Source organism: Aristolochia californica, unplaced genomic scaffold (assembly GCF_029961685.1).
Source record: "Aristolochia californica isolate CCGP_79_NKW_82.1479 unplaced genomic scaffold, dmAriCali1.0.hap1 SCAF_16, whole genome shotgun sequence".
In the NCBI taxonomy this organism is placed as follows: Eukaryota; Viridiplantae; Streptophyta; class Magnoliopsida; order Piperales; family Aristolochiaceae; genus Aristolochia; species Aristolochia californica.
Genome location: NW_027181837.1, coordinates 6,195,606 through 6,219,698, shown reverse-complemented (window position 1 = coordinate 6,219,698; position 24,093 = coordinate 6,195,606). Strand labels below are relative to the sequence as shown.

The window sequence follows — 24,093 nt, the reverse complement described above, 5'->3', positions numbered from 1 at the left end:
TGAAAAAAGGCAGCCTTTACAAATTTCCAATAGTAACCATGAAATTTTCTTTATTTGATTCTTTTCCTATACTTGGAGATTTCAAACTAGTAAAAATCAATTAGAGAACAAATTAAATGATGAAAAAATCAGAAATGACACTCTCACAGTAAAAATGCTTAACATGTCCAGGGCAATGCATGAAAGTACCATACCACTCATCTTGCTTCTGATGGCCAGAGAAAAATTTACTGGTCGACAAATTACTATCGAAATGGAAATGAAATAGCATGCTCATCATCCACCAATGCAGTCCAAGGTCCATCAGGATGATTTAGAAGTGCTGATCTTTTAAGTTGCTGAAGTTTAACATATATGCAAAGAAGAGGACAGACAGAAACAAAGCATCTGAACAAGACAATTTGCAAAAGGGTGGAACTGTCAACAGCTCATTCCGGTACTTTTCTTTCAATATGGACCTGATACAAGAGTCCCAAATAGTATGCCCCGAGTGATACATATTTCTAAAGCAAACTCTACATGAACCCAAAAAATTACATACCAAGAAGAAAACAAGAACAAGAATAAACAAATTAACCATTGAATCAACAGCCATAACCCCAATCAGGTGGAAAAGCCCTCAAGAAGAAGCAAAAAAACACGACTGAACCAGCGCACCTTGTGTCCTTTGGGTTCATCACATTCTCCATATGCACCCCTGAAGTCTGAAGTAGTGGTTGAGATCATCATTCTCCTGTATGGAGCACCAAACTCTTCAGGTCTGGTTCCGAACTCAATCCCTACTTGTGCATATTTGACGTTGCAGTAGCAGAACATGTGCTGCCCAGTTCTCATGTTTTGGAAGTAGAGTAGAGCCCCCCATCTCACGTTTCAGAAGCCTCTGGCACGGTGGACAACCCATCCTCCTCAACAAATGCTGGATTAAGAAACTTTGCAACAAAAGCCCACATCCTATAGACATCGTCGAAATTGGTGAGAAATCCAAGTGAAGCTGTAACAACCTCAACTCGAACTAGTGCATTTTTACCATCACGCCCATTTGACATTGGCTTGCACGAGGCCAGGTCCTCCTTATCTAAAGCTCGATGAAGCTGCTTTTGATTCTCTACAATCCTGATATGGCTAAGGAAACCAATACCAAGTGAAATACCATTTTTTTCTGCCAGTTTTAAAACAATTTCTGGGCTAATCAGCCCACCACTGCTGTTCTTCACATTGAAAGCCACAGCAGCACCCCTTTCATATTTGATTTTTGGACCATAGATGTAGACAAGAGGTGGCCCTGTCCCTCCATCCAGGCCAGGTAACCGTAGTTGCAGTAAAGAGGTCACTAACCAATTTATCAAATAACGAAGTCTAATGGTGGTCTTGTTGAGACCCATCATGTTCACATGATCAAGATGCCAGCAGATTATTTCAGGTTCCCTTCTGTTCCACTCATCAACATCCCCATCTTCCCCATCACTGATAGCTTCATCATCACCTAATGTAGTTGCAGAGACTTCGCCTGCCTCTGAGTTATGGCTGAAATGTTCTCTCCTATTGTCCTCCATACTGAAGGAAACTCTCCTACCCATGCTAGTCACCCGGTCATTGTCATCAACACCAAAAAATCTTCCCCCAGTAAATCTGCTCCCTTCTCTCCTACCCAGTAGTCTGAACTCCCCTTCTGTTTCCCTCCTTATGGCACTGTCTTTTGTCTCCACATGACTTTCCTGATAGATTTCAGATGCTGACCCATTCTCGTGGAATCGTGATCCATTTAACTTGGCTCCACCAGAACTCAACTCTTCTCTGATTTCAGGTTCTTCTTGAATTTCCCTTTCAGAGCAGTAGTCTGCATCTCTTTGAGCATTTACAGGAGTTGGATCTTCATTGTACTGTTCTTCCTCAGGTACTTCCTTGACACGGTCCAGTTCCTGTGAGACAGATAAAACAGCTGCATCAAAAGATAATACGTGGCCTTCTGTAGAGCTAATGTGACCCCGCAAATCATCATAAATAGGGCTCCGAGACACCATGCCCACTGGTTTTGGAGACAACCTCTTATGATTTTTTCTACCAGTAAACCATGAAGGTGGAAGTGGAGAACCCAATTTGTTTTTGTTCAGCTGGCCCGAGTGATCAGAACCAAATGGGCTCTGGCCCAAGTCAATCCAAAATGAGTTGTCTGAAGATTCATCTTCACTAAAAATTGGACTCTTCATGACCTCGCCAACCATAACACTCTCTGTTTCTTCAAATATAGTGCTAGCTCCATCTCTGTCAGAGCTATTATCATGGTCTATCTCACTGTCAAACACATCCCTTACTTGGGCGGAAGTGAATGCACCCGAGAAGGCCGGTAGTTGAGAACCACGATGAGTGTCAGACGCGAACTCTTCATTTCCATCAATCACCTCATCTTCAAGACCAGTTAAACCATCCAACCCATCCACAGAATCACTTAAATATTGAGGATAGACAGGTAAAATCTTCACCATCCCTGAACCTGCAACTCCACACTGGTTCTGCAAGCTTCCCATCACAGATTTCTTTATAAGTAGGCACCCAAAGCCAGTTGGGTCAGAGCCAAATACACGATAAAATGAAGTGATGATAAAATCTGGCCTGAAAAGTGATAACCCAAGTGAGTCCATATCCTTTGGTCCCAATGAACCTGCATCAAGCAAAACATGCCAATTGTTTTGCTGGGCCAAAGCCATCCATTGGTAGGAATATTTTGCCCCTGTAACCCTGGACTGAACTGGGAATACAAAAAGCCCAACGGCTGAATCCTTCTTCCTCCTCTTCTTATTGGAAATCTGTTTTCGAAGTTCAGTGGAGCAAATCTTCAAGGTCGGCCATTTGAACCATGCACTGTAAACCTTGGCTCCCTTCTCTTTTGCACTCTGTGCCATCCAAGTTACTGATTGGCTTTCATAATCAAACATTGTTAACAATTTCTTATTCGTTTGAAATGGGTAAGATTCAGCAAGCAGCTTGAAGGCAGATCCCCGACTAACAGTGAAAACAAGACCGTATTCATTCTCAGGAATGTTCAAATAGTCCATTATCCTGCTTTTGATGTCATGCTCACAAGTCCCCTTCTCTGCCCCACCGTACAGTGCATGGTTGCTTAAATTTGCAGTTATTTCCGACAAAGTAAACGCCGAAGACTCCCAAGCCTGAAAGCTCTGAAGGTAAGAGAAAAGCCCAAAACCGCAGTAATCAAGACATACCTTAGAAACTGAATCAGATAGGTGACTGTAATCTTCATCTCTAAGCTGGTCAATCCTTTCAGATGAGGTGAATTTTGGGTACATTGTAATGAACTTGGAGAAGGCTTCCTGGAGGTCTGGGATGGACTCTTCCGAATCAAAAGTCCGTTCTGCTGCAAGGGCAGTGGCGCGGAGAAATTCCCTTTGAGCATGGAGGCGTGCGAGAGATCTGGACCGGCCGAAGCTGCCATCTGGATTAGCAAATGAATCAGAATCCATGGACTGGGATTTAACGAGCGATCCATCCTCAGATGCTTCTTCCAGAGCTTCTCTAAGCTTGTGCTCCTGTAATTGCCGAAGCATTGACGGCTTTCTCTTGCCCTCCTCTGTCAAACCAGACCCATCCTTTCTTTTGCTCTTTTTCTCTAAGATGAGGGCGGCGCAGTGAGATATTGGTTTCCATAGTGATAGATGCATGAGCACTACTCTGTCTGCGACGTACTCCCAGAAAAGAAAACCAGATTGAGGTCACAAAAGAAGCCAGGTTTTAGCTCATCAAGGGGCAAAACCCTAAGCAGAGCAGAAAGGAAGAGAATCTGAGCTTTACCAATATGGCGACTGCCACTTTCGCAACTCAAACACTCTTGACCAAGTGGAATGAAACCTCCAAGATTCAAAGGCATTCCATACTTGACTGGGCTGAACAACTTTACTTTATGTAAAAAGCTACAAAACCAGAAAATACTGAGATTCGACTAGGCGTGGACCAGAACTTTTACCGGATCAAAAGAAGGGGAAAGGATCGGCGAAACCCTAACTTTAGCTTCACTCAAGAGCCAAAACCCACAGAATCAATTCAAATCCGAAGCTTGAAAGAAAAAAAGAAATACAAGAAAAGTCCCCCCAAAAATTATAGAGAAGCCGAAGTCCCGATCTTATTGACCACCCTCGAAAAAATACTGGAAGAACGAGTATCCCAAGGAAAAATCCAAAAAAAAAAAAAAAAAAAAAACTGTATCACCAGCCCCCCACCGCAAACCCCTCAAAGAACCGGGAAGCCTGTTTCCAGTAACCAGGTTTCAGAACTCCATCAACATTTGTTCTTAGCCTGAATCCAGTCAGACCCGTAACCACAGAACCCGAACCAGAATCTAAAACGAGAGTTCCGAAACCAGCTCCTCCACAGTGAAGAACAGATGAAAAGCTGAAAACCCGAAGAAAAGAAACCCTAGACTTGCATCGAATAACCCAACAAAGCCCTGGTGAGAGCTACAAAGAGCAAATAGAGCCAACAACCTCCTCTCTTCACCAACCTCATCCTGCAACACAATTAAAAGCAGACCCTCTTTTCCATCAGATTCATTACTTCAGTGGTCAATCCAAACATGTCTGCATTGATTGCCCCTGCTCTTCCCCCCTTCATTATTACTTCATCTCAACTCAAGGGGAGGGGAAACAGAAAAAAAAAAAAAAAGGAACCACTCTTTTCTTCGTTATTTTAACCACCAGTAACAAAAACAATAAAGAAATCAAGTACAGAACGAAGAAAACCTGCCCATTGACTTCGGCTGGTTCTGATTTTTCTTTTCTTATTTTCGTTTTTCTCCTCCCCCTTTTTCGCTTCCATTTTTATTTCCCACTTCCCTGTAGCAAAAACGCCATTAAATATTGACACTACATGTTGGAAACCGGATCCACCACTTCTTTCACCTGCCACTGCCAAAGTCAATCTCCCAAAAAAGGAGAGAAATTTTGCCAGTAAAAAGCCATTTCCTGTCTTCCCTAACCCAGAAACAGGGTTTTTTATGGTAATTCATTTGATCTGCTCTGATTCCTCTGAACCCATTCCTCGGTACTTAATTCTAATTATTTATTGAAGAAGATTTCTCAACACTGGTTAGATCAATTTGACTCCCTGATTTTATTTTTTATTTTTTTTACAGGACAAAATTTTCAAACCACAAATATTTGAAAGTCCAATGAAATACTTGTCATCTTTAATTATGAAGGCACTATTTGGTCATAAAGTTGTGGTCAAAGGATTGAGACTTTGGGAGATTAGACTCAGTAAGAGAAGCACAGAATGGACATTGGAAGCAAAACAATTATTGGTAATCTGATGGATAATTAGGGTATTTGAGTTTGTCAAAAAACTAAAATGATTTCCATCAATGTTCTTCAACATTTGAGAGTTATTGAAACATTAGCCAATCATTCCGGGAAACCCGGATTAAAAGTTTTCATTTGTTCCTGTTCCCAAATCTGTAGTTAGTACCACCACATGCAAAGTTGGAAGCATCTTCTCACACCCAAATTTTACCCTATCCATTTATTTCAAGAAGGTCCCATCTTCCCACTTTTAACTACTTGCAGTGTAGTTTCACGCTTTGCATTTATAGCAAACTTCCGCACACTCTTACCACCAATTAATTCCTCACCATTTTTACCTCTGTAATTTTACACATTCTTTATTTCCTAAATGAAAAACTTCTTCTTCATGAATCGAATTAGCTCAGTTCTCAACGGTTCCGACTCAATGGAGATGAGAACTTGGAGCAGACAATGGCGGACAAAAAGCTCCATGAGATGTTGAGGTGCATATACCGAGGTCTTTTTTGTGTTTTTCAAAGGGCTTTCGGCTCCTGCATTTTGACCAACATTTGGTTCTTTTGCTTTCCACCAGAAATTCAGAAACTGCAAAATTTGAATTTCTTCTCCAATGTAAATAAAACCAGAAATTAAAGAGAGAAGAAAAACACTCTCCCCGTCAAAATGAGCATTTTAAACTAATCAAATCCCCATAACTATCAATCAATTTCATCACTTACAGAAACGAAAAAACAATCCAGTAACCTCTCACGGAAGTGCAGTATTTTAGTGATTCCCTGTCGGCAGATTAATGCCGTGACTGCATCGGAGATTCAAAAACTGCAGCTCTTGTCTTGTAGGGGGAGAATCCAACCCATAAAAGAGCGAAAAACTGAGATTTTTTACTCAAAACTCAACTATCATTTCCCAAAAAAAAAAAAAAAAAACTGTGGAGAGGCAGGGAATCTCTTTTGAATACCAAAAGTTCGCGAAAACCAAGGAGGGCCAGACGTAAAGGCGAGATTTGTTCTCCCATTTTTTCCAAGAAAAAATTCATCGAAGATATGAACGATGCAACCCTAATGAAGGGCGTTGATTCCCTCCAGTTCTTATTTCTTGTTTCTTATCATCATCGGATGTTCGTCAATTTGTGGGGATTAAAATAAAAGGGTTTCTGCTTTTTTCTATTTTCTAGGGCTTCGCATAAGAGTTTTGTCAACGGCGGCCGCGTATCTCTATGAAGGGTTATTTTTGGTATTCTATCTTTTATAAAATTTTAAAATTATGGGATTGTCTTCTGATAATGTTGACGTCGACGTCACACGAGAAACCTAGAAGAATATTTTTTTTTTTTTTTTGCCATTTTTCGACCAACAAATGGAGTGTCTCTATCAAATTTGTCCCCGCTCTCTTTGGACAAATGGTGCTGTGCCCACCAAGGTGGTGGCCTGGTGGGCATCGGGCCTTGCGCTACTTTGCGCCCTTCAGGGAAATGCTGCTATCGCCACCGGCTGGCTTTCTTTTGAAATCAAATCAAATCAGATGAACAAATTTGAACCCCTTTGGGAGCAATCGAGTGCTCTCTCTCTCTCTCTCTCTCTGCTTTTTCTCTTTTCAACTTCATTGTTTCCTCCTCTTACATCGGTTTCCATTCAAATTACCGATAGCTTTGTCCTGTTTGGGTCTCTTTAGGCTTTCAACTGGACCAACAAAAACCTGTTTGTTGCTTCAAATCTACTGCCCTCCTCACCCTTTTTGGTCAACACTGCAAATATCCTGAATGAGGGATATTGTTGAACTTTAGAATTTATGCGGAATGGGTTTTCTTCATGGTTCATTTGATGGTTATCCTGATGACTGAAATTCTCATCGTAGGTGTTACCCCATCAGTACTGGGTAGGCCTGTAATTCTTTATCAACTCAGACATTTGGGAGCCTTTTCTTTTTCTTTTCTTTTTTTTCTTTTCTTGATTCTGAATTCAAGATGATCACTGATTTGACTGTCTTGGCCTCTGAGAAATGGGTGTGAAGTTTGATTCCTACTTGAATTATTCTGCCAGTTTCTTTCTTTGTTAACGTGCTTTCTTTTGTCCATGTCTCCGTTGTCAACTACTTCCTCTTTACTCCTCTTTTTTGAGGTCGTCCATTCTTTCTTCTCCCTGTTCTAGAGTCGAGCATGTCCAGTCGTTCTACCAAGTAAGCTTCATCATTGGTCGAATCCACTATGACTTTATTACTTGCAATACATGATTTCAGGATCTTTTTTTTATTGAATGTATTATTTGAGCAATTTTGTTGTCCACATTTATGTTTTCATCAAAGATCAATGTGAAAATCGGGTGATATTGGAAACACTTTGTGCTATCTAAAGAAATTGTCACTCATGCGTGGACTACTTGTTATACAAGCTTGTTGTAGGTATTACTCACTAATAAATAAGTCTAAAGAAAAGAAAAAAAGTCCATGGGTTACTTGCCATCGTTGCATGAAAGAAGAGCAAGAAGATCTAACAATATTCTTGTTTTTATGATTGTTTAGCTATAACCAGTGTCACCCAGAAACCATCAATCAAAGCTCAAAAATACTTCACAGAATATCTGAGTAAAAGCAGGCTTTTCAACGACGATGCAATCAATTGATGCACAAAATAAAGCAGCAGCATTTTGACGATACCAAGTGCTCAATCAGACACCACCTACTCAAGACTTGACTCCCTCTTCCACATTGCGCACTATATCAATCATTCCACTAACAAAAGCTTCAAAAGCTACAGGCAATGATACAGCATCTTTTTTCAAAGTGTGGGTACAAATTACAATGATGTACACCATTTGTCAGTCAAATGTGTTAGTACTCTCTTTCAAAACCAAAGCTTCAGAAGTCGGCATAAAAAAGTTTTTTTCCTTCAAATAGATTCCTGGTACCCAGAAAAGGCCATAGATTCTTCAATTCCTGGCAGCTCTCTTCCTCAATCTTCCTGCAAGGGAGTCTGCTGTGATGGGTAACCCATCAGCAGTTCTCTACTTTGTTGCTCCTGCAATTGAGTCTATGATGGCCTTTAGGCTTCCCCTTGCTCTCCACTGTGATGATTGGAGTCCGCTCACCTATGTTCTGCACTTTCTCATGTGAAGTGGCCTCCTCCATGCTTCTCATCTTTTCTTTGGACTTCTCTGATCACTCTTTTCATCTGAACTTCGAACAGCCACTCGTTTGAAAATCTCTCCACTATCCACTGTGATGATTGGAGTACCCTGATCTTCTTTCTGCAGTTTCTTGTCCCCAGTGCTTTTCTCGTATAAACTGCAGTCTCTATCATTCTTGTCATCTTCATTTTGGACTTCTTCATCACACATTTCTTTTGAACTTGGGTATTTTCCATCAGAATTCTCACTTGAAATTGTAAATTCTTGTTTGGGCTTCCCTTCGTTCTCCACTGATAATTGGAGCATCCCAAGCTATGTTCTGCACTTTTTGTCCTCAGTTCTTTTCTCATATGAGCTGCCATCTCCAGCATCATTCTTGTCATCTTTACCGCAGACTTCCTTGTCACACTTTCCTTCTGAACTCTGGTCTTCTCCATCAAACTTCTCATTTGAACTTGGAATTCTTGTCTGGGCTCCTCATCCTCCCCCCTCCCCCTCCCGTGCTCTCCACTGCTATGACGGGAGTAACCTGAACTATGTTCTGCACTTTCTTGTCCCTATTGATTTTCTCATATGATATGCAGTCTCCTCCATCATACTTTTCAACCTTACTGTGGCCTTCTCCATCATACTTACCATCTCTTTTGGACTTCTCCATCATACTTCTCATCTTTACTTTGGACTTCTCCATCACACTTCTCATCTGCAATTTGTACTACCCCCTCATACTACTCATCCATATTTGGTACTTCTACCTCTCATATCTCATCTTTCATGTCTTCTAGTGCTGGCTTTGAGCATCCACTACCAACATTACCTTCCTTGGTCAATTTTCCCAGTTGAGATGTCCCATATGTATCCCCAACGGGCAGTGATCTCTTGGCAGATACAGGCTCTACCGACGTAGTCTGAGAGCATTGAGTTTGAACCAAATAGTGAGCAACTGACTTGAACCCAAGTCTTGCAATCTGGAAAACAAAAGGAAAACAGCTATTAGTGAGGTACTGAAAGTTGAGACAAAAGAAGGCAATTGTGCGTTTTAAGCCTACTTTCTAGTATAATGGACCAGTCGGTGCAAGCTGCAGTTGCAAATGCCACAACGAACAGAGCAAATCTAGTCGTGGTTCTGCTTGGCTTCTAGCACATGCTCGCCATATCTGCAGCGAAATAGAACATGACTAGGAGAATAAAGACAACCAATGTTTTAAATTGAATCTCAAGTACAATTCTTATAACCTAGCAAAATATAATTAAAAAGATCCAGTGGAAACTACTACAACCAAAATAAAACAATCTATATTGCTAATATGCAATAAGTTTTATTATGAGGGTGTGGAATTAAGGGTCTATAAGGGATTTTGTGCTTGATAAAAATCTAAGTATTATAGATGAGTTAAATGATGAAAATGCATCCCAAAATTACCTGCTTTTCTCCTTTAAATGATATTACCTATCAACTATAATGATGAGGTCTCTGAGTCGAAAATATTGATTTTTTTGCTGTTCATTGCTGTCATTGTATTTATAAGTAAGGTGAAAAAAAACTTAATACCTAATACAAAGTGGACTTTATTACTGCATCAATTATATTCAATGGAAAAATATACACACAAGAAAAAGGAAACCAAAAACAATGTTTGAGATAATTCACAAACATCAGAAAGATATAATATAATGTTAACAGGCCAGGCAACTACTATCTGCTCAACAAATCCACATGACAAGAAAAATAAAATAAAGTAACCCATTACCTCTTGTACAAACAATCTTCACAGTATTGCCCCTGAACTATGCCGCACTTGCTGCAATGTGTGCAATGACCAAGGGTCTTTTGCCTGCATGGAATTTATGGTTTTAGCAGCTAATACATCAACAAACAGTTAAGCACAATACAGATTAATAGAAATGTGTAATGCTTCCACAGCTTCTGTACCTTGACATTAGTCTACCAACTCTTAAAAAAATGTCTCCAATTATTAATAGAAGAGCAACTAAGTTGAAGAACATTAGCCAGAGTTCTTATTTTCAACCTGCAGTCTTCCCAAATATTGTAACACTTACAGATTGCTTTTTGTCTCAAGGAAGCTAAGCAGAGATATGAACCCATGGGGCCAAAGTCCCAAGTGATAATAAAGACCAATAAATGTGCTATAAAAGCAAATGCATTTTCCAAACAATAATCTAAATTCTTAGTTTTCAAAATATATATATAAATATATATTCGAACCATCATCTCTTTGAAACTGCACCCACACTAGTATTATCAGAGCTCAAAACCTTGTTTGGTTGAGGAGAAGGAAGAGGAAAGTGAAAAATGTAAGAAGAAAGAAGGTTGAAGAGAGAGAATGAGAAAGTGGAGAAGAGAAAATTGAGAAAGAGACTGAGATGGGGGAGCTGCACGTCCCCCAACCTCTATTTATAACTTAGGGTCAAGAGGGTTGAGTACAATTTACAACACTGCCCCTACTTTAAGTGAAAACCCTAATTTTCTATATATCCTATTCCACGTGTCCTCTTTATATGAAATTTGATACATGGATATAGTTTAACATGTAGAGCAAGATTACATAAAGAAAAATAAATAACGACAAGGTAAAATAAACAAAATGCCCATGTTCTTGTTTTTCAACACTCACCCTCTAACTGGAGAGTACATGTCAAACAACACCAACTTGTCGCAAAAGTTCAGAAATTCACATTTTCCCAGTGCTTTAGTTAGGATATCGCCGAGTTGATCACAGACCGAACATACGAAATAGTTACCTCTTTCCTTATTACTACATCTCGGATGAAATGACAATCTACCTCTATATGCTTTGTTCCTTCATGAAAAACTGGATTATTTGCAATAAAGATCACCACTAGTTATCACAATACATAGTCATGGGATCCTTCTAATCGAGGCCAAATTCCTAGACAATAAATTTTATCCACATTAGCTCACTACCAGTGTCAGCCATTGCTCCATATTCAACTTCTGCACTGGACCGAGCAACAACATTCTGCTTTTTACTTTTCCAACTACCTAGATTTCCTCCCGAAAATACACAGTATCCAGTAGTTGATTTTCTGTAAGTTTAGAGTCCGCATAGTCAGCATCAAACAAAGCCTCAATCCTCAAATGATTATTAGGTTTGAAAATGAAGCCTTTTCCTAGTGCTCCCTTTCGATATCTCAAAATTCTTTGTGCATCCTCTAGGTGAATCTTACATGGATGCTCCCTAAACCGACTTACTACACTCACTGCAAATGAAATATCTAGTCTAGTAATTAAAGCATAGATGAGTTTGCCTACTAGCCTTCGATACATTGTTTTATCTTTCAGTTCTGAACTTTAGTCATCATGAAGATCAAGACCTACCTCCGTAGGTCTATCCGCAGGTTTAGACTCAAGAAGACCATATTCTTGAAGCATATCAATAAAAAATTTGTTTTGAGTCAGTGTTGTTCCTTCCTTGCTTCTCACTACCTCAATACCTAGAAAATATTTCAGTTGACCCAAACCCATAGTCTGAAAGTGATTCGCCAAATGGGATTTAACTGTTTCAATGCTTGATCTGTCACTCACAGATAGGATGATATCATCTACATATATCAATAAGATAATAATTCCAGATGGTCATTTCAGAATAAATAATGAGTGATCACAATGGCTTCTACGAAATCCCATGGATATAACCATTTGACTAAAATTTTCAAACCAAACTCGCAAACTCTGTTTTAAGCCATAAAGGTCCTTCTTGAGTCAACATACCTCATATGTCTCCCCCTGAGTAACATACCCTGGAGGTTGCTCCATATAGACTTCTTCCTCAAGGTCACCATATAAGAAATCATTTTTAATATCCAATTAGAAAATAGACCAGATTTGATGGATTACAACAGAAATAAGTATACAAACAGAGGACAAGCAAACAACCAAAGAAAAAATCTCAAAAACATCCACACCAAATATCTATGTATACCCTTTGGCAACAAGACGAACCTTATACCATTCAATTGATCCATCAGAGTTATATTAAAATTTTCAAACCAAGCTCGCAGACTCTGTTTTAAGCCATAAAGGGCCTTCTTGAGTCAACATACCTCATATGTCTCCCCCTGAGTAACATACCCTGGAGGTTGCTCCATATAGACTTCTTCCTCAAGGTCACCATATAAGAAGTCATTTTTAATATCCAATTGGAAAATAGACCAGATTTGATGGATTACAACAGAAATAAGTATACAAACAGAGGATAAGCAAACAACCAAAGAAAAAGTCTCAAAAACATCCACACCAAATATCTATGTATACCCTTTGGCAACAAGACGAACCTTATACCGTTCAATTGATCCATCAGTGTTATATTTAATAGTATAGACCCATCGACACCAAACTATAACAACACCTGGAGGTAAGTCACATAACTCCCAAGTCCCTCTATCAATTAATGTTTCCATTCCAACATCCATGGCATTCTTCCAATGAGGTGTCAACAAAACATCCTGCATTGAAGAAAGAATAGTGCAAGTGGAGATGGTCAAAGCAAACTTATTCTAGTTATTAGACAAGGATAAAGGAAACAAAGTGGCGGGTACATTTGTGAACACCTTTCCGAATGGCGACAGGAAGGTGTAAATCAAATTCAACACAATCCATCTAGAAATTTTGCCACAAAATGTTGACTTTGTTGTTTTAAGAGTTCCCTTTCATCCGTAATAAAAGGATTAAGACATTAATTTCTTGCCAGATACTCATAAAAAAACTATAGTAGCCTATCACAGTTCTGTTACCCCTTTTTAAGCCAAAAAAATTGTATATAATTCATTAAATCCTGGAAAGAATGCTTTCTTGTTCATAAAGAGCTTCCAAGGACAGCCACATTGCCTTGGCAATTTCAAAATTCATAACTTTGCTCCTAATATTAGATTTCATATTGTTGACAAGTCAAGTCATTACTTGACTGCCTTCAGCCTCCCCATCATCATCCTGAGGAACAAGAGGGTCATCTCTAATAAATTTCAGATTTTTCCTGCCCTTCAAATGCATTTTAATAGATTTGGACCAAGTAAGGTAATTATTCAACTTTTCAGAGGTGATAGTAATAATATCTTTACCATCCGGATTATATGGCTACTTTGATAGAGTGCAAACCTCACCACAGTCTGTCATATCAGATACATAAGAATACCAAACATATCAAATAAACCCTCCAAAAAGTTCCAAATCAAACAGCTCAAGGGGGCCCCCACAACGTAAAATCACAATTAGGGCAAATATAAAAATCCAAAAAATCCAACAAGGGGATCAAATTCAAAAGATATAGTGAACTAGAACCTACACTAGGACTGACATCAGCAAGTGCACAGATGATGTCAGCAGTCACAATTCTGGAACTTTGGTGCACAACTCTATATCAACATAAAAAAATTTCTTTTGGCAGTTTAGAACAACAAAATCTGTTCTTAGAACAATAGAACCAATGATTCTAGGGTTGTGGCAGAAAGAAAAGGAAAAAAAAATGGATTTTTACTAACCGGTAGTTAAAAAACTGGAAAAAGACCCTTCCTTTATGTAGACGCATGTTTCTAAGAGGAGAAAAACTTACAAAAATCCTTCCTAGAAGCAATCTATTGCTCTGATACCATGAAAAGTAAAAAGAAAGAAGGTTGAAGAGAGAGAATGAGAGGGAGAGAAAGTGGAGAAGAGAAAAATGAGGAGGAGATAGAGATGGAGGACCTGCACACCCCCCAGCCTCTATTTATAACTTAGGGTTGAGAGGGTTGAGTGCAATTTACAACATTACCCCTACTTTTAAGTGAAAACCTTAATTCTCTATATCTCCTATTCTATGAGTCCTCTTTACATGAAACTTAATCCATAAACATAGTTTGGCATGTAGAGCAATATTACATCAAGAAATATAAATAACGACAATGAAAAATTACCAAAATTACTGTTTTTCAATAGAAGGAAATAAAATAAAGCCATCAATTGATTTTAAACTTTTGTAGAAGCTGAGAGTACTTCCAAATTCATGCTCATTTGAGAGTTCATGGTCAGTTGACAGCCTGGATTGTTACAACATAAGGGTGAACTGCTAATGCAAATAAAATTATCTTTTAAGTACTTCCCAATGATTTTTTTTAAGCTCTATACAATGTGTAATCACTACAAAGCATGGCTTTGAAATATAAAAGCACTAGGTCATGACTAGGTTAAGTAATAAAACTCTCACAAACCAGTGAACTCTTAATCATAACCAATCAATTCAGAAAACCCATAGAAATAAAAGAGAGTGATCTTCGTATGGTTCTCCAAGTCCGGCACTGAGAAGATCATCATTTCAACTTCCTTGAAACAAAGAAAAAACTCAAAATGAAGGCAATCAACCTGCACTGGTGGCATGTTTTCCCCATCACCTGATTATATATTCACTTTCCAGTGGAATTGTACCCATCTTTAAATACTTCTCAAGTTGCTTCACATGTGCCAAACAGCTTATCGTCTGTTCAGTATATATATCTGGCTTCTGACCTTCTTTAACTAAGTTATTTCCATCCTCTGGGAACTCCTGTGCCTCCCAGCCGACCCACTTCCACACAGCTAACTGGAGTAAGATTTTGCAACCTAATACATCCATCCACATAGCAACATCAGAAAACGCAAATCCTCTGGATCAAAGACAAGGGGACTAAGGCACTAACGCATTCATATGTCAGAGGGGAAAAACCCTTTCATGTTGTAATCATGAGAAAATAGATAGCTTTAATTAGAAATCCCGTGGAAGTTTTGACTATAGATAATCAGAGCAACCTAATACATCCATACACAAAGCAACATCAGAAAACGCAAATCCTCTGGGTCAAAGACAAGGGACCAAGGCACTAACGCATTCATATGTCAGAGGGGAAAAACCCTTTCATGTTGTAATCATGAGAAAATAGATAGCTTTAATGAGAAATCCCGTGGAAGTTTTGACTATAGATAATCAGAACTCAGTAGCAATCGATATCAGAAAGACTATAAGAACCCCATACTAAGCACACATTTTTATACGTGCAAACCACAAAGAGTAGTAACCCATTGTTGGCCATTCAGTAGCACAAGGTAAAGACAACCAACCAAAACGTATATTTATCTTCGGAAAATAACCGACGAAACCCCCTTGAAACATAATGGTGAGACAAACAACGACCCAAATATCATTGCGAGAGAAAACCACCCCCAGCAGAGAAAACCCTTGGAAAGGCGGAACCTTCCGGCAAAAATCAACATGTATAAAGAAAGATAACAATCGACTTTATCGCACCTGGACGAGCGTCGGGTAGAACCAGCAGGTAATGAGACCTGGGGACTCCTTTTCTCTGTTTGGCTTCAATGGACGCGTTTGCGGGATTGAACTTCGGAGTTGCGAGACAAGTCGAGAATGCCAAGCTTTTGCATCCTCTCCAAGTTTCCTTGATTCTTTCATCTCTGAGTTGCTTATTAATATGATTTGCTGTTTGTTGAACCAATTTTTTATTGAATGTGATTCATATACAGATTTAGAACAGAGATTCAAACGAATCATATTCTTATCAAGAATCAATTAATTTAGTTAAACATATATTAAAAAGAATTTATACATTAGAACAAGTCAAACTTTAAAAGTATCTATGCCCCTCGAGATAGTTCACCTTTAAAAAGGTCAATCTTATTTTTTAACAACTGAAACTAGAACGTAGCAATGGCTTGTTTGGTAAAGAAATCAACAAGTTGGAGAAGAAACATGAGTCACACAATATAGACCAAATTGAACTTGATCATGGATGAAGTGGTAATCAACTGTTATATGTTTCATTGTAGAGTAAAACACGGGATTGTAGCCTAAGTAGCTCCAATGTTATCACAGTAGACAAAGGGAAAAAGACTGCAAAGTCACACCAAGTTCACCAAACGGAAAACACACCCACAGAAATTCAATAGTAATAGCAGCAACTAATCGATACTCTGCCTCAGTAGAAGAACAAGCAACAATGTGTTGATTCTCTGAATTCCAAGAGATAAGATTACACCCAAGATAGATGAGGTAGGCACTAGTAGAAGAATAATCATCTTTATTGTCAACCCAATCGACATCCGAGAACGCATGAATAGCATAAGATAACCCATGAAGAATAAGATGCATAAATTGGGACATCTTATTGATAGCAAAAGAAATACTAGGATGAGTGATAGAGATGTATTGCCAACTACCAACTACAGTACGAAACTAAGAAGGATCAGAAAGAGGAGAGCCTGAGGTCATGGTGAGTGATAAAGAATTCATTGGCAATGGGGTGAGAATAGGTTTACCATCTTCTATATGAGTCCTTTAAAGCAAATCTTGGATGTATCTTCATTGAGAGAGCAATATGGCATTACAATGTGGAACAACCTAAACTCCAAAAAAGTAAGAATGAGAGCCAAGATATTTTAGAGAGAAACATTGAACAAGACAACCAACAAATTTGAGAAATAAAATCATCACTATTATCAGTAATAATAATATCATTGACATACACCAATAGAAACAAAACATGTTTGCCAATGTTAAGAATAAATAGGGAATTATTAGAGTGAGAATTTTTGCAAACTAAATTCACAAGAAATTGACGTAATTCATGATACCAAGTTTTTGGAGCCTATTTGAGTCCATTGATAGTTTTATGAAGTTTGTAGACATATGTTGGATGATCGAAATCAACAAGCCTAGAGGTTGTGCCATATAAACATGTTTTGAAAGTTGGCCTTGAAAAAAGGCATTGTTGATATCGAGTTGACGAAGAAACCAACCATTACTAACTACAATACTAAGTATAAGTCTCACGGTGGTGGGCTTAACAACCAAGCTAAAAGTCTCATGGTAATCCACACGTGGTCGTTGAAAAAATCCTTTGTTCACAAAGAGAGCTTTAAATATGTCAATAAACCCATCAAAGTGCCTTTTAATTCAAAAAATCTATTTATAACAAACAAAATTAGTGATACCATCAGAAGGGACTAACTTCCATGTTCCATTATGAGCAAGAGCATTATATTCTTCAGACATAGCTCGACAACAGTTATGATCTTTAAGGGTTTGTGTCATGGAAGTAGGTTCAAGATCGGGTGGGGATGTTAGGTGGGTGTGAAGGTTGATTTTTTTAATTGGTTTGTGAATATTATTTTTTGCCCGAGTAGTCATGCGATGTTGGGTGGGTTGTTGGGTAGTTGATTGTGTTTTGGTGGATTGATGGGTAGGATTTGGTGATAGTTGGATGGTGGTGGTTGCTGCTCAATTTTTGTTTGATGTGTTGGTGTCTTAGAGGTTTTTGAAGTATCATCAAAATGAAGCATTGTTTGAGGGAACACTTGAGGTGGAGTGTTAGTAGTCAGTTGTGATGGAGAATGTAAAGAAATATTAAGCAAAGGGGAAATCCAAGTATTTATGGTGGTGGAGGTGGGACGAGGTAGGTGATTATGAAGGGAGTTGTACAAGAAGATTGACTCTACAAACTTACATTACGAGAAATAAATATTTTTGAAGTAGAAGGTTCAAAACACAAGTAGGCCCTTTGAGATAATGAGTATCTAAGAAATACACATGGTTTAGACCTTTGGTCAAGTTTGTGAGATGTATATGGACGAAGACAAGGATAACATAAACAACCAAAAATCTTTAGTTTAGAATAATTAGGTGTTTTGTGGAAAAGTAATTCACATAGAGATGATAAATTGAGTGTAGGAATTGGCATCTAGTTAATTAAATAGACAACAATAGCAAAGACATGGGACCAAAATGTAATTGGAAGAGAAACATGAGAGAGTAAGGTGAGACCAGTTTCAACAATATAACAATGTCGTCTTTCTGAGTAGTCATTATGTTTAGGTGTATGAGGTGGAGTGGTTAAGTGAGAGATATCATTTAGATAAAGGTAATCTCTGAGACCCATATATTCTCCTCTATTATTTGAATAAAGTGTGATAATTTTGCATTTAAAATAATTTTCCACAATGGCTTTGTAACGCTTAAAAACTTTTTGAACCTTAGATTTTTGTATTAGTGGATAAAACCATAATATTTGTGATCAACAAAAAAAGACATAGTATTTGAAACCATCTTGTGACAAAACAGGTGAAGTCCATACATCAGAAAACACAATTTCAAAAGGTTGCATAGAGATAAGAGATGAAGTAGAGAAAAATATTTTATGACTTTTATTGCAAAGACATAGATTACATGAAAACTTTTTTGGCATAGGAGAAAGAAAATTTTAAATGATAACTCGAAAGAATGTGTTTCAAAATGGAAAAAGCGGAATGACCTAATCGATGATGTCAATTGGATGATGTGGTTTTGACATGGGAGAAGGCAAGAATTGGAGAAGACAGAGATTTACTAGCCAGCCACTCATACATTCCATCCCTAGTGCTACCCTTAAAATGGATTGCCCCCTTGAGCAGATCCTTCACATAAAAAGAAGATGGTAAAAATTGAATGGATGCATTATTAGTAGTACAAAATTAAGAGAAAAATTAAATTATTTGGCATGGTTGGTACACAAAGGACATCATTCAAAGCAAAGGTGGTAGTAGGAGTTGGAAGAGAGATAGAACTGGTTTGGGTGATGGAGAAACCAATGTCATTGCCAATCATAACATCATCAGAGCCAGTATTAGGTGCATGATGAGATAAGTTGTTCAAGTCTATTGTGACATGGTGAAATACTCCACTATAAAGTAACCAAGCTGGATTGTTGGAGGTGACGTTAGCAGCATAATAAGATTGTGGCGATCATGGTGTTATCGAAGTTTTAGGAGGTGGAGTTCCTATGTTGGATGGTTGAGTTGGTTCGAGCTAAAATGATGGACATCACTTAATCGAGTAACCTTGGATCCCAAAAATCTGACAAAATCCTAGATATGGACGAGGTCGTGGACAACTATTGCAAGGTGGAGCACTTGAGTTGCTAGCCATGGGTGGTCAGCCAGGGTTGTAAGGCGATGGGCACCAACCCGCATGACCTATAGGATACTGAAAGAGTGGTCGCCAGTTGTTATTGGACTTTGGTTGGTGCCAAATAGTATTTGTTTGATTCATTGGATTTGCAGTGATCAGAAGATGTGCATTAGTCTTTATGTTTGCGTGAATGGATGCTTCAAAAGATAGAAATTTCTCATGAAGCTCATCAAAGGCGATGGATGTGTCTCGAGCTTGAACAACTCAAACAAGCTCTTTGTAGTCATTTCCCAGCCCATCCAAGATCTTTCTCATCCATTGGTGCCCCATAGTATGGCAAGTTCATTTGCACGGGATTTAATATATTAACAAAAATCAATGATATTCATAATGACTTTGGTGGGATTTTTTTTGAAAATTCTTGACTTGTTTGATGCGTCCATAATATGGTTTAGTGTATGTATTGGCAAGAATAGTTCATGCTTCTTGAGAAGTCGTGGCTCGAGCAAAGAATGAGATAATTGTAGGAGACATAGAATTGATAAGGGCATTAAGGATTAGTTGATCTTGTCGAACTCAGACATTGTAAACTGGATTTGGTGTTGTAGAGTGGTTCGCAGTGGACAATGTTTGGAGTCATCAATGTACCCAAAGAGATCTTAACCGATGAAGAAAATTTCAAACTGAAATTTTCATAAGAGATAGTTGGTAGAGGTGAGTTTGAGAAGAGTTTGTGTAGCAATATTGATGGTAATAAGATGAAATTCATTGGTATTGAGTATTGTTGAGTGTAGTAGAGTAGTTGGTGTTTCGTTTGTAGTGGTAATAGTGATGGTACCGTACCAAAACAATCAATAGACAAGGTGCTAATAAAAGTTGATGGTTTGGCTTTCAATTAAGCAGAGGTTTTCATGATCTGGGCAAGAAATATAATAGGGGTAGCTTGACTCTATTGTGCAATTTGATTAAAGTTTTCTTGATCGTGACCATGAGGTGATTTAAGGGTTTTCCCCCCAATCAAATAAAGGGGTGAACAAAAGGAACGAACTCATTTGAAATTGACTCATACACAGTTGGGCCAAGCTTGGCTGGTGTCGTAGACTCAGTGGAGGAAAAGTAGAAAGACTTGTTGATTTTCAGGACTCCATGAATTTAGCTAATGGAGAGAAAGGGAGAAAAACCATATGGGAGAAAACTGGAGGAAGAAGGGTTATGGAATTGATTTTCCCTTACCCTCCCCTTGAAACTCTATTTATAGAATTATGAAACTACTATATTATAATAATACCCCTGAACTTAGGGTTTAGGGTTTAGGGTTATAACCCTGAAACTTTAACATAATTACATCAATGTCATCTCTATGAGATCACCCTTTATTTACCATCATGCCATCACTGTATCTGGGCCTATGGGCCTTCTCCTTGATCAATGGGCCTTGAACCCATCTTCTACATCTCTTGGATCCATGGTTCCTTGGTCTTATTGGTTTGGGCCCATATTCTAATACACTTTGATATGTGGGCCTTCCTTGGTCGTGTGGGTTTGGCCCCTGTCTTCCAACACTCCCCCTCAAGCTGGGGTGAGAGAACAACATGAACTCCCAACTTGCTACAAATGATATATAAAATCTCTTTTTGTATAATATGCCTTCATTTTCCAACATTCCCCCCTCACGCTGGTGCTCTCGTTCATGAGGCCCAACTGGTATAATATCAGTGAGAATAAATCAATCCTAACGGCTAAGACATTGCTCTGAAGTGTCCACCTCCACCACTGTGTCCCTCCACAGGACAACGACTCTCAAGTGGTAGAGTAATATATGATATTAATGGGGGAAAATAACATAAATATAATAATAAGTTCCTCTGTCATGGACTTCCAACCACAAAAATGTGATATTTTTTACGGGGATGAAGTTCCTCCATCATGGACTTCCAACCATAAAAATTTTGATATTTTTTACAGGGATGAAGTTTCTCCGTCATGGACTTCCAACCACAAAAATTTTGATATTTTTTACGGGGATGAAGTTCCTCCGTCATGGACTCCCAACCACAAAAAATTGATATTTTTTACGGGGATGAAGTTCCTCCGTCATGGTCTCCCAACCACAAATAAAATTGATATTTTTGACAGGGATAAAGTTCCTCCGTCATGGACTCCCAACCAATTTTTTTTTTATATTTTTTATGGGATTGACACAGCTAGTTTGAGCAATCAGCCAGGGCAAGATGCCATCGTCTTCGACATCCAAAAACGGAAAGTCTCTTCCCGGTGAGCAGTTATGATAAAAATTGGAATGGCTTTGTCTTCTCACGGCGCCGAAAAGCACGTCTACAACATCGTCGTCGCCGAAGCTTCAGTCGTTCGAAATAGAGCAGTGTTCGAAGATTTCGAGGCAGTTGTCGGAGCAGTGTTCGCAGAACCAATCTCGGAAGGTTCTGCATTGATTCAGGCAACTCGGCAGTAGAAAACGGAGCTCGTCAACTTACCAGTGCTGGTCGTCTTCTCCTGTGACGGTGGGTCGTCTTCCCCGTCAGCCGAACAAAGTGGAATAGTCACTCGTCTTCGCTTTCTACGGTAGCGGCAAACGGAGAGTGGGCGACTTCTTTCACGGAGACAAACACTCATGTTCTTCTTCTTCGGCAACGGTGGCGAACACACCTCCCTCTTCGGCAACGGCACGAACAGAGAAGTAGAGAAGACTGGAAAATATACGAAATGGTGAAGTAAGTCAAGATTCGGTCGTCGACGTCACCAAAGCAATCCTCCGGGTTCCAGTACCCCGTCTACGGGTCCCTCATCCAGTAGCACTTTTGTGACGTCTCCGACTCGGTCTTCATCCCTGCTACTGCTGACACTGATGGCTTAAGCGCTATTTCTGTCTCGTCTGCTGCAGAAGACACGCCTCTCCGACTGCGAGCAGAAAAGCAAACAATCACAGAGAAAACATCGTGATCGTCCGAGCCTTCGACATTGATGACCCAGTAATCAAACAAGAAGGATTCTTGAGAAGACGACGACACAGTCAGCTTTTGACGACCTTCACGTCGTCTCTCTATATCGCCGCAATTGTGACTAAGAGAAATTAACAAGAAAAAAAGATTTAGAATTTAAAAAGAAACCATAACTTTGAGTCCTGAAAATCAAAGCTTTGATACCATGTTGATTTTCAGGACTCCAATTTATCTCAGGGAGAAAAAAGGGGAGAAACCCATCCGGAGAAAACTAGAGGAAAAAGGGTTATGGAATTGATTCTCTTACCCTCCAGCTCTATTTATAGATTTATGAAACTACTATATTATAATCATACTCCTGAACTTAGGGTTAAGGAATTAGGGTTTTAACCCTGGAACTTTAACATAATTACATCAATGCCATCTCTATGAGATGACCCTTTATTTATCATCCTGTCATCTTGTATGTGGGCCTATGGGCCTTCTCCTTGATCTATGGGCCTTGGGCCCATCTTTTATATCTCTTGGATCCATGGGTCTTCCTTGGTCTTATGAGTTTGGGGCCATCTTCTAATACTCTTTGATATGTGGGTCTTCCTTGGTCGTGTGGGTTTGGGCCCTGTCTTCCAACAAGACTAGTCGAGCCTGATAGTAAAATTGCGCAAACAGGTCTGACAAGAGCTATAACAGTTTATTCAGTCGATCTTGAATAACTGTTGGGATGATTATGGGAATCATTTTTAGGTTTCTGAGACGATGGATGGGTCGAAAACATTGATCAAAGATGAAATGAGGGGAAAATGGGAGGAAGATGAGCAACTACGAGCTGATGGTGGACGTCGGCACTGCAAGGGCTCTATGCAAACGGCTGAGAGGAGGAGGTAGGCGACGGGCCGATGGCTGTAGGTGTCACAAACGATGGTAGGGAGGTCAATGATGAAAGGGCGATGACATTCCAAAAGCAAAATTAAGCTGCTATTTTTTATTTGGGTTGTCAAAGCAGAAAGTTGTTCGCCGATGGATCTTCTGCTTTGATACCATAGTATGATTTGTTGTTTTTTGAACTGAATCACCAATTTTCTATTGAATGTGAATATTATATATAATACAGATTTACAACAAAAATCACCTAACATAAGGATGATTCAAAGTAGTCTTATTCTTATTGAAGATTCAACTAATTTAGCTAACTATAAATTAAAACGAATTTATACAATATTAGAACAAGTCAAACTTCAAAGCACATATGCTCTTTACTTATATCCAGAAGTCCCACCACTCACGTCAGGATGTGGCGAGCTCTCTACAGAGACTGGGTGTTGTCAGGATCTCTTCAGAAGCACCACCACTGTCCCGTCACTCCACTTCCCTCCCAACGGTCGATAGAAAAAAGTATCATCGCCATGCAATGGGCCTCAGTAGTGTTTTTGATAAATAACTTCGATAAGGCGCAAATTATGGTTAAATTTATAGTCCTCAATGAACTGGAATAAATTCCCCCCCCACGTTACTTAGTTCATTAAATAATGGCGTTAGTGTAGAAATAATTGAATTGAAGTGAGAATATACTATTTCATTCATTCAGGAAAAAACGTGGGAAAGTTGATTCATACCTATTTTGCGAATCAACCATTTTCCTCGCGAGATACACGTTGCTTTCCCCCCGCGAAAGGAAAATTTTATCGTCATTCGTCATTCGCTATTCTCCTCTCCCTCTCCCTCGGCCTTCGTCTACCGACAATTTTTTTCGCCCCATCTT

The 24,093-nt window shown here is 39.0% G+C and overlaps 2 protein-coding genes across 2 annotated transcripts; both read right to left on the bottom strand.

Moving 5' to 3' along the window:
- Positions 1–351: 351 nt before the first annotated feature.
- Positions 352–4,909, bottom strand: LOC137953100 (uncharacterized). Its single transcript, XM_068800319.1, has 2 exons — positions 4,752–4,909; positions 352–4,519 (listed from the first exon to the last, which is right to left on the bottom strand). Exon 2 carries the CDS (start codon positions 3,675–3,677, stop codon positions 864–866), a length of 2,814 nt encoding a protein of 937 aa, XP_068656420.1. The 5' UTR covers positions 3,678–4,519; positions 4,752–4,909; the 3' UTR covers positions 352–863.
- A 4,025-nt stretch (positions 4,910–8,934) lies between these two features.
- Positions 8,935–17,487, bottom strand: LOC137952562 (uncharacterized). Its single transcript, XM_068799643.1, has 6 exons — positions 17,427–17,487; positions 15,727–15,915; positions 14,837–15,044; positions 10,183–10,266; positions 9,481–9,588; positions 8,935–9,399 (listed from the first exon to the last, which is right to left on the bottom strand). The coding sequence occupies exons 1-5, from the start codon at positions 17,485–17,487 to the stop codon at positions 9,546–9,548; spliced, it is 585 nt and encodes a 194-aa protein (XP_068655744.1). The 3' UTR covers positions 8,935–9,399; positions 9,481–9,545.
- Positions 17,488–24,093: the final 6,606 nt, after the last annotated feature.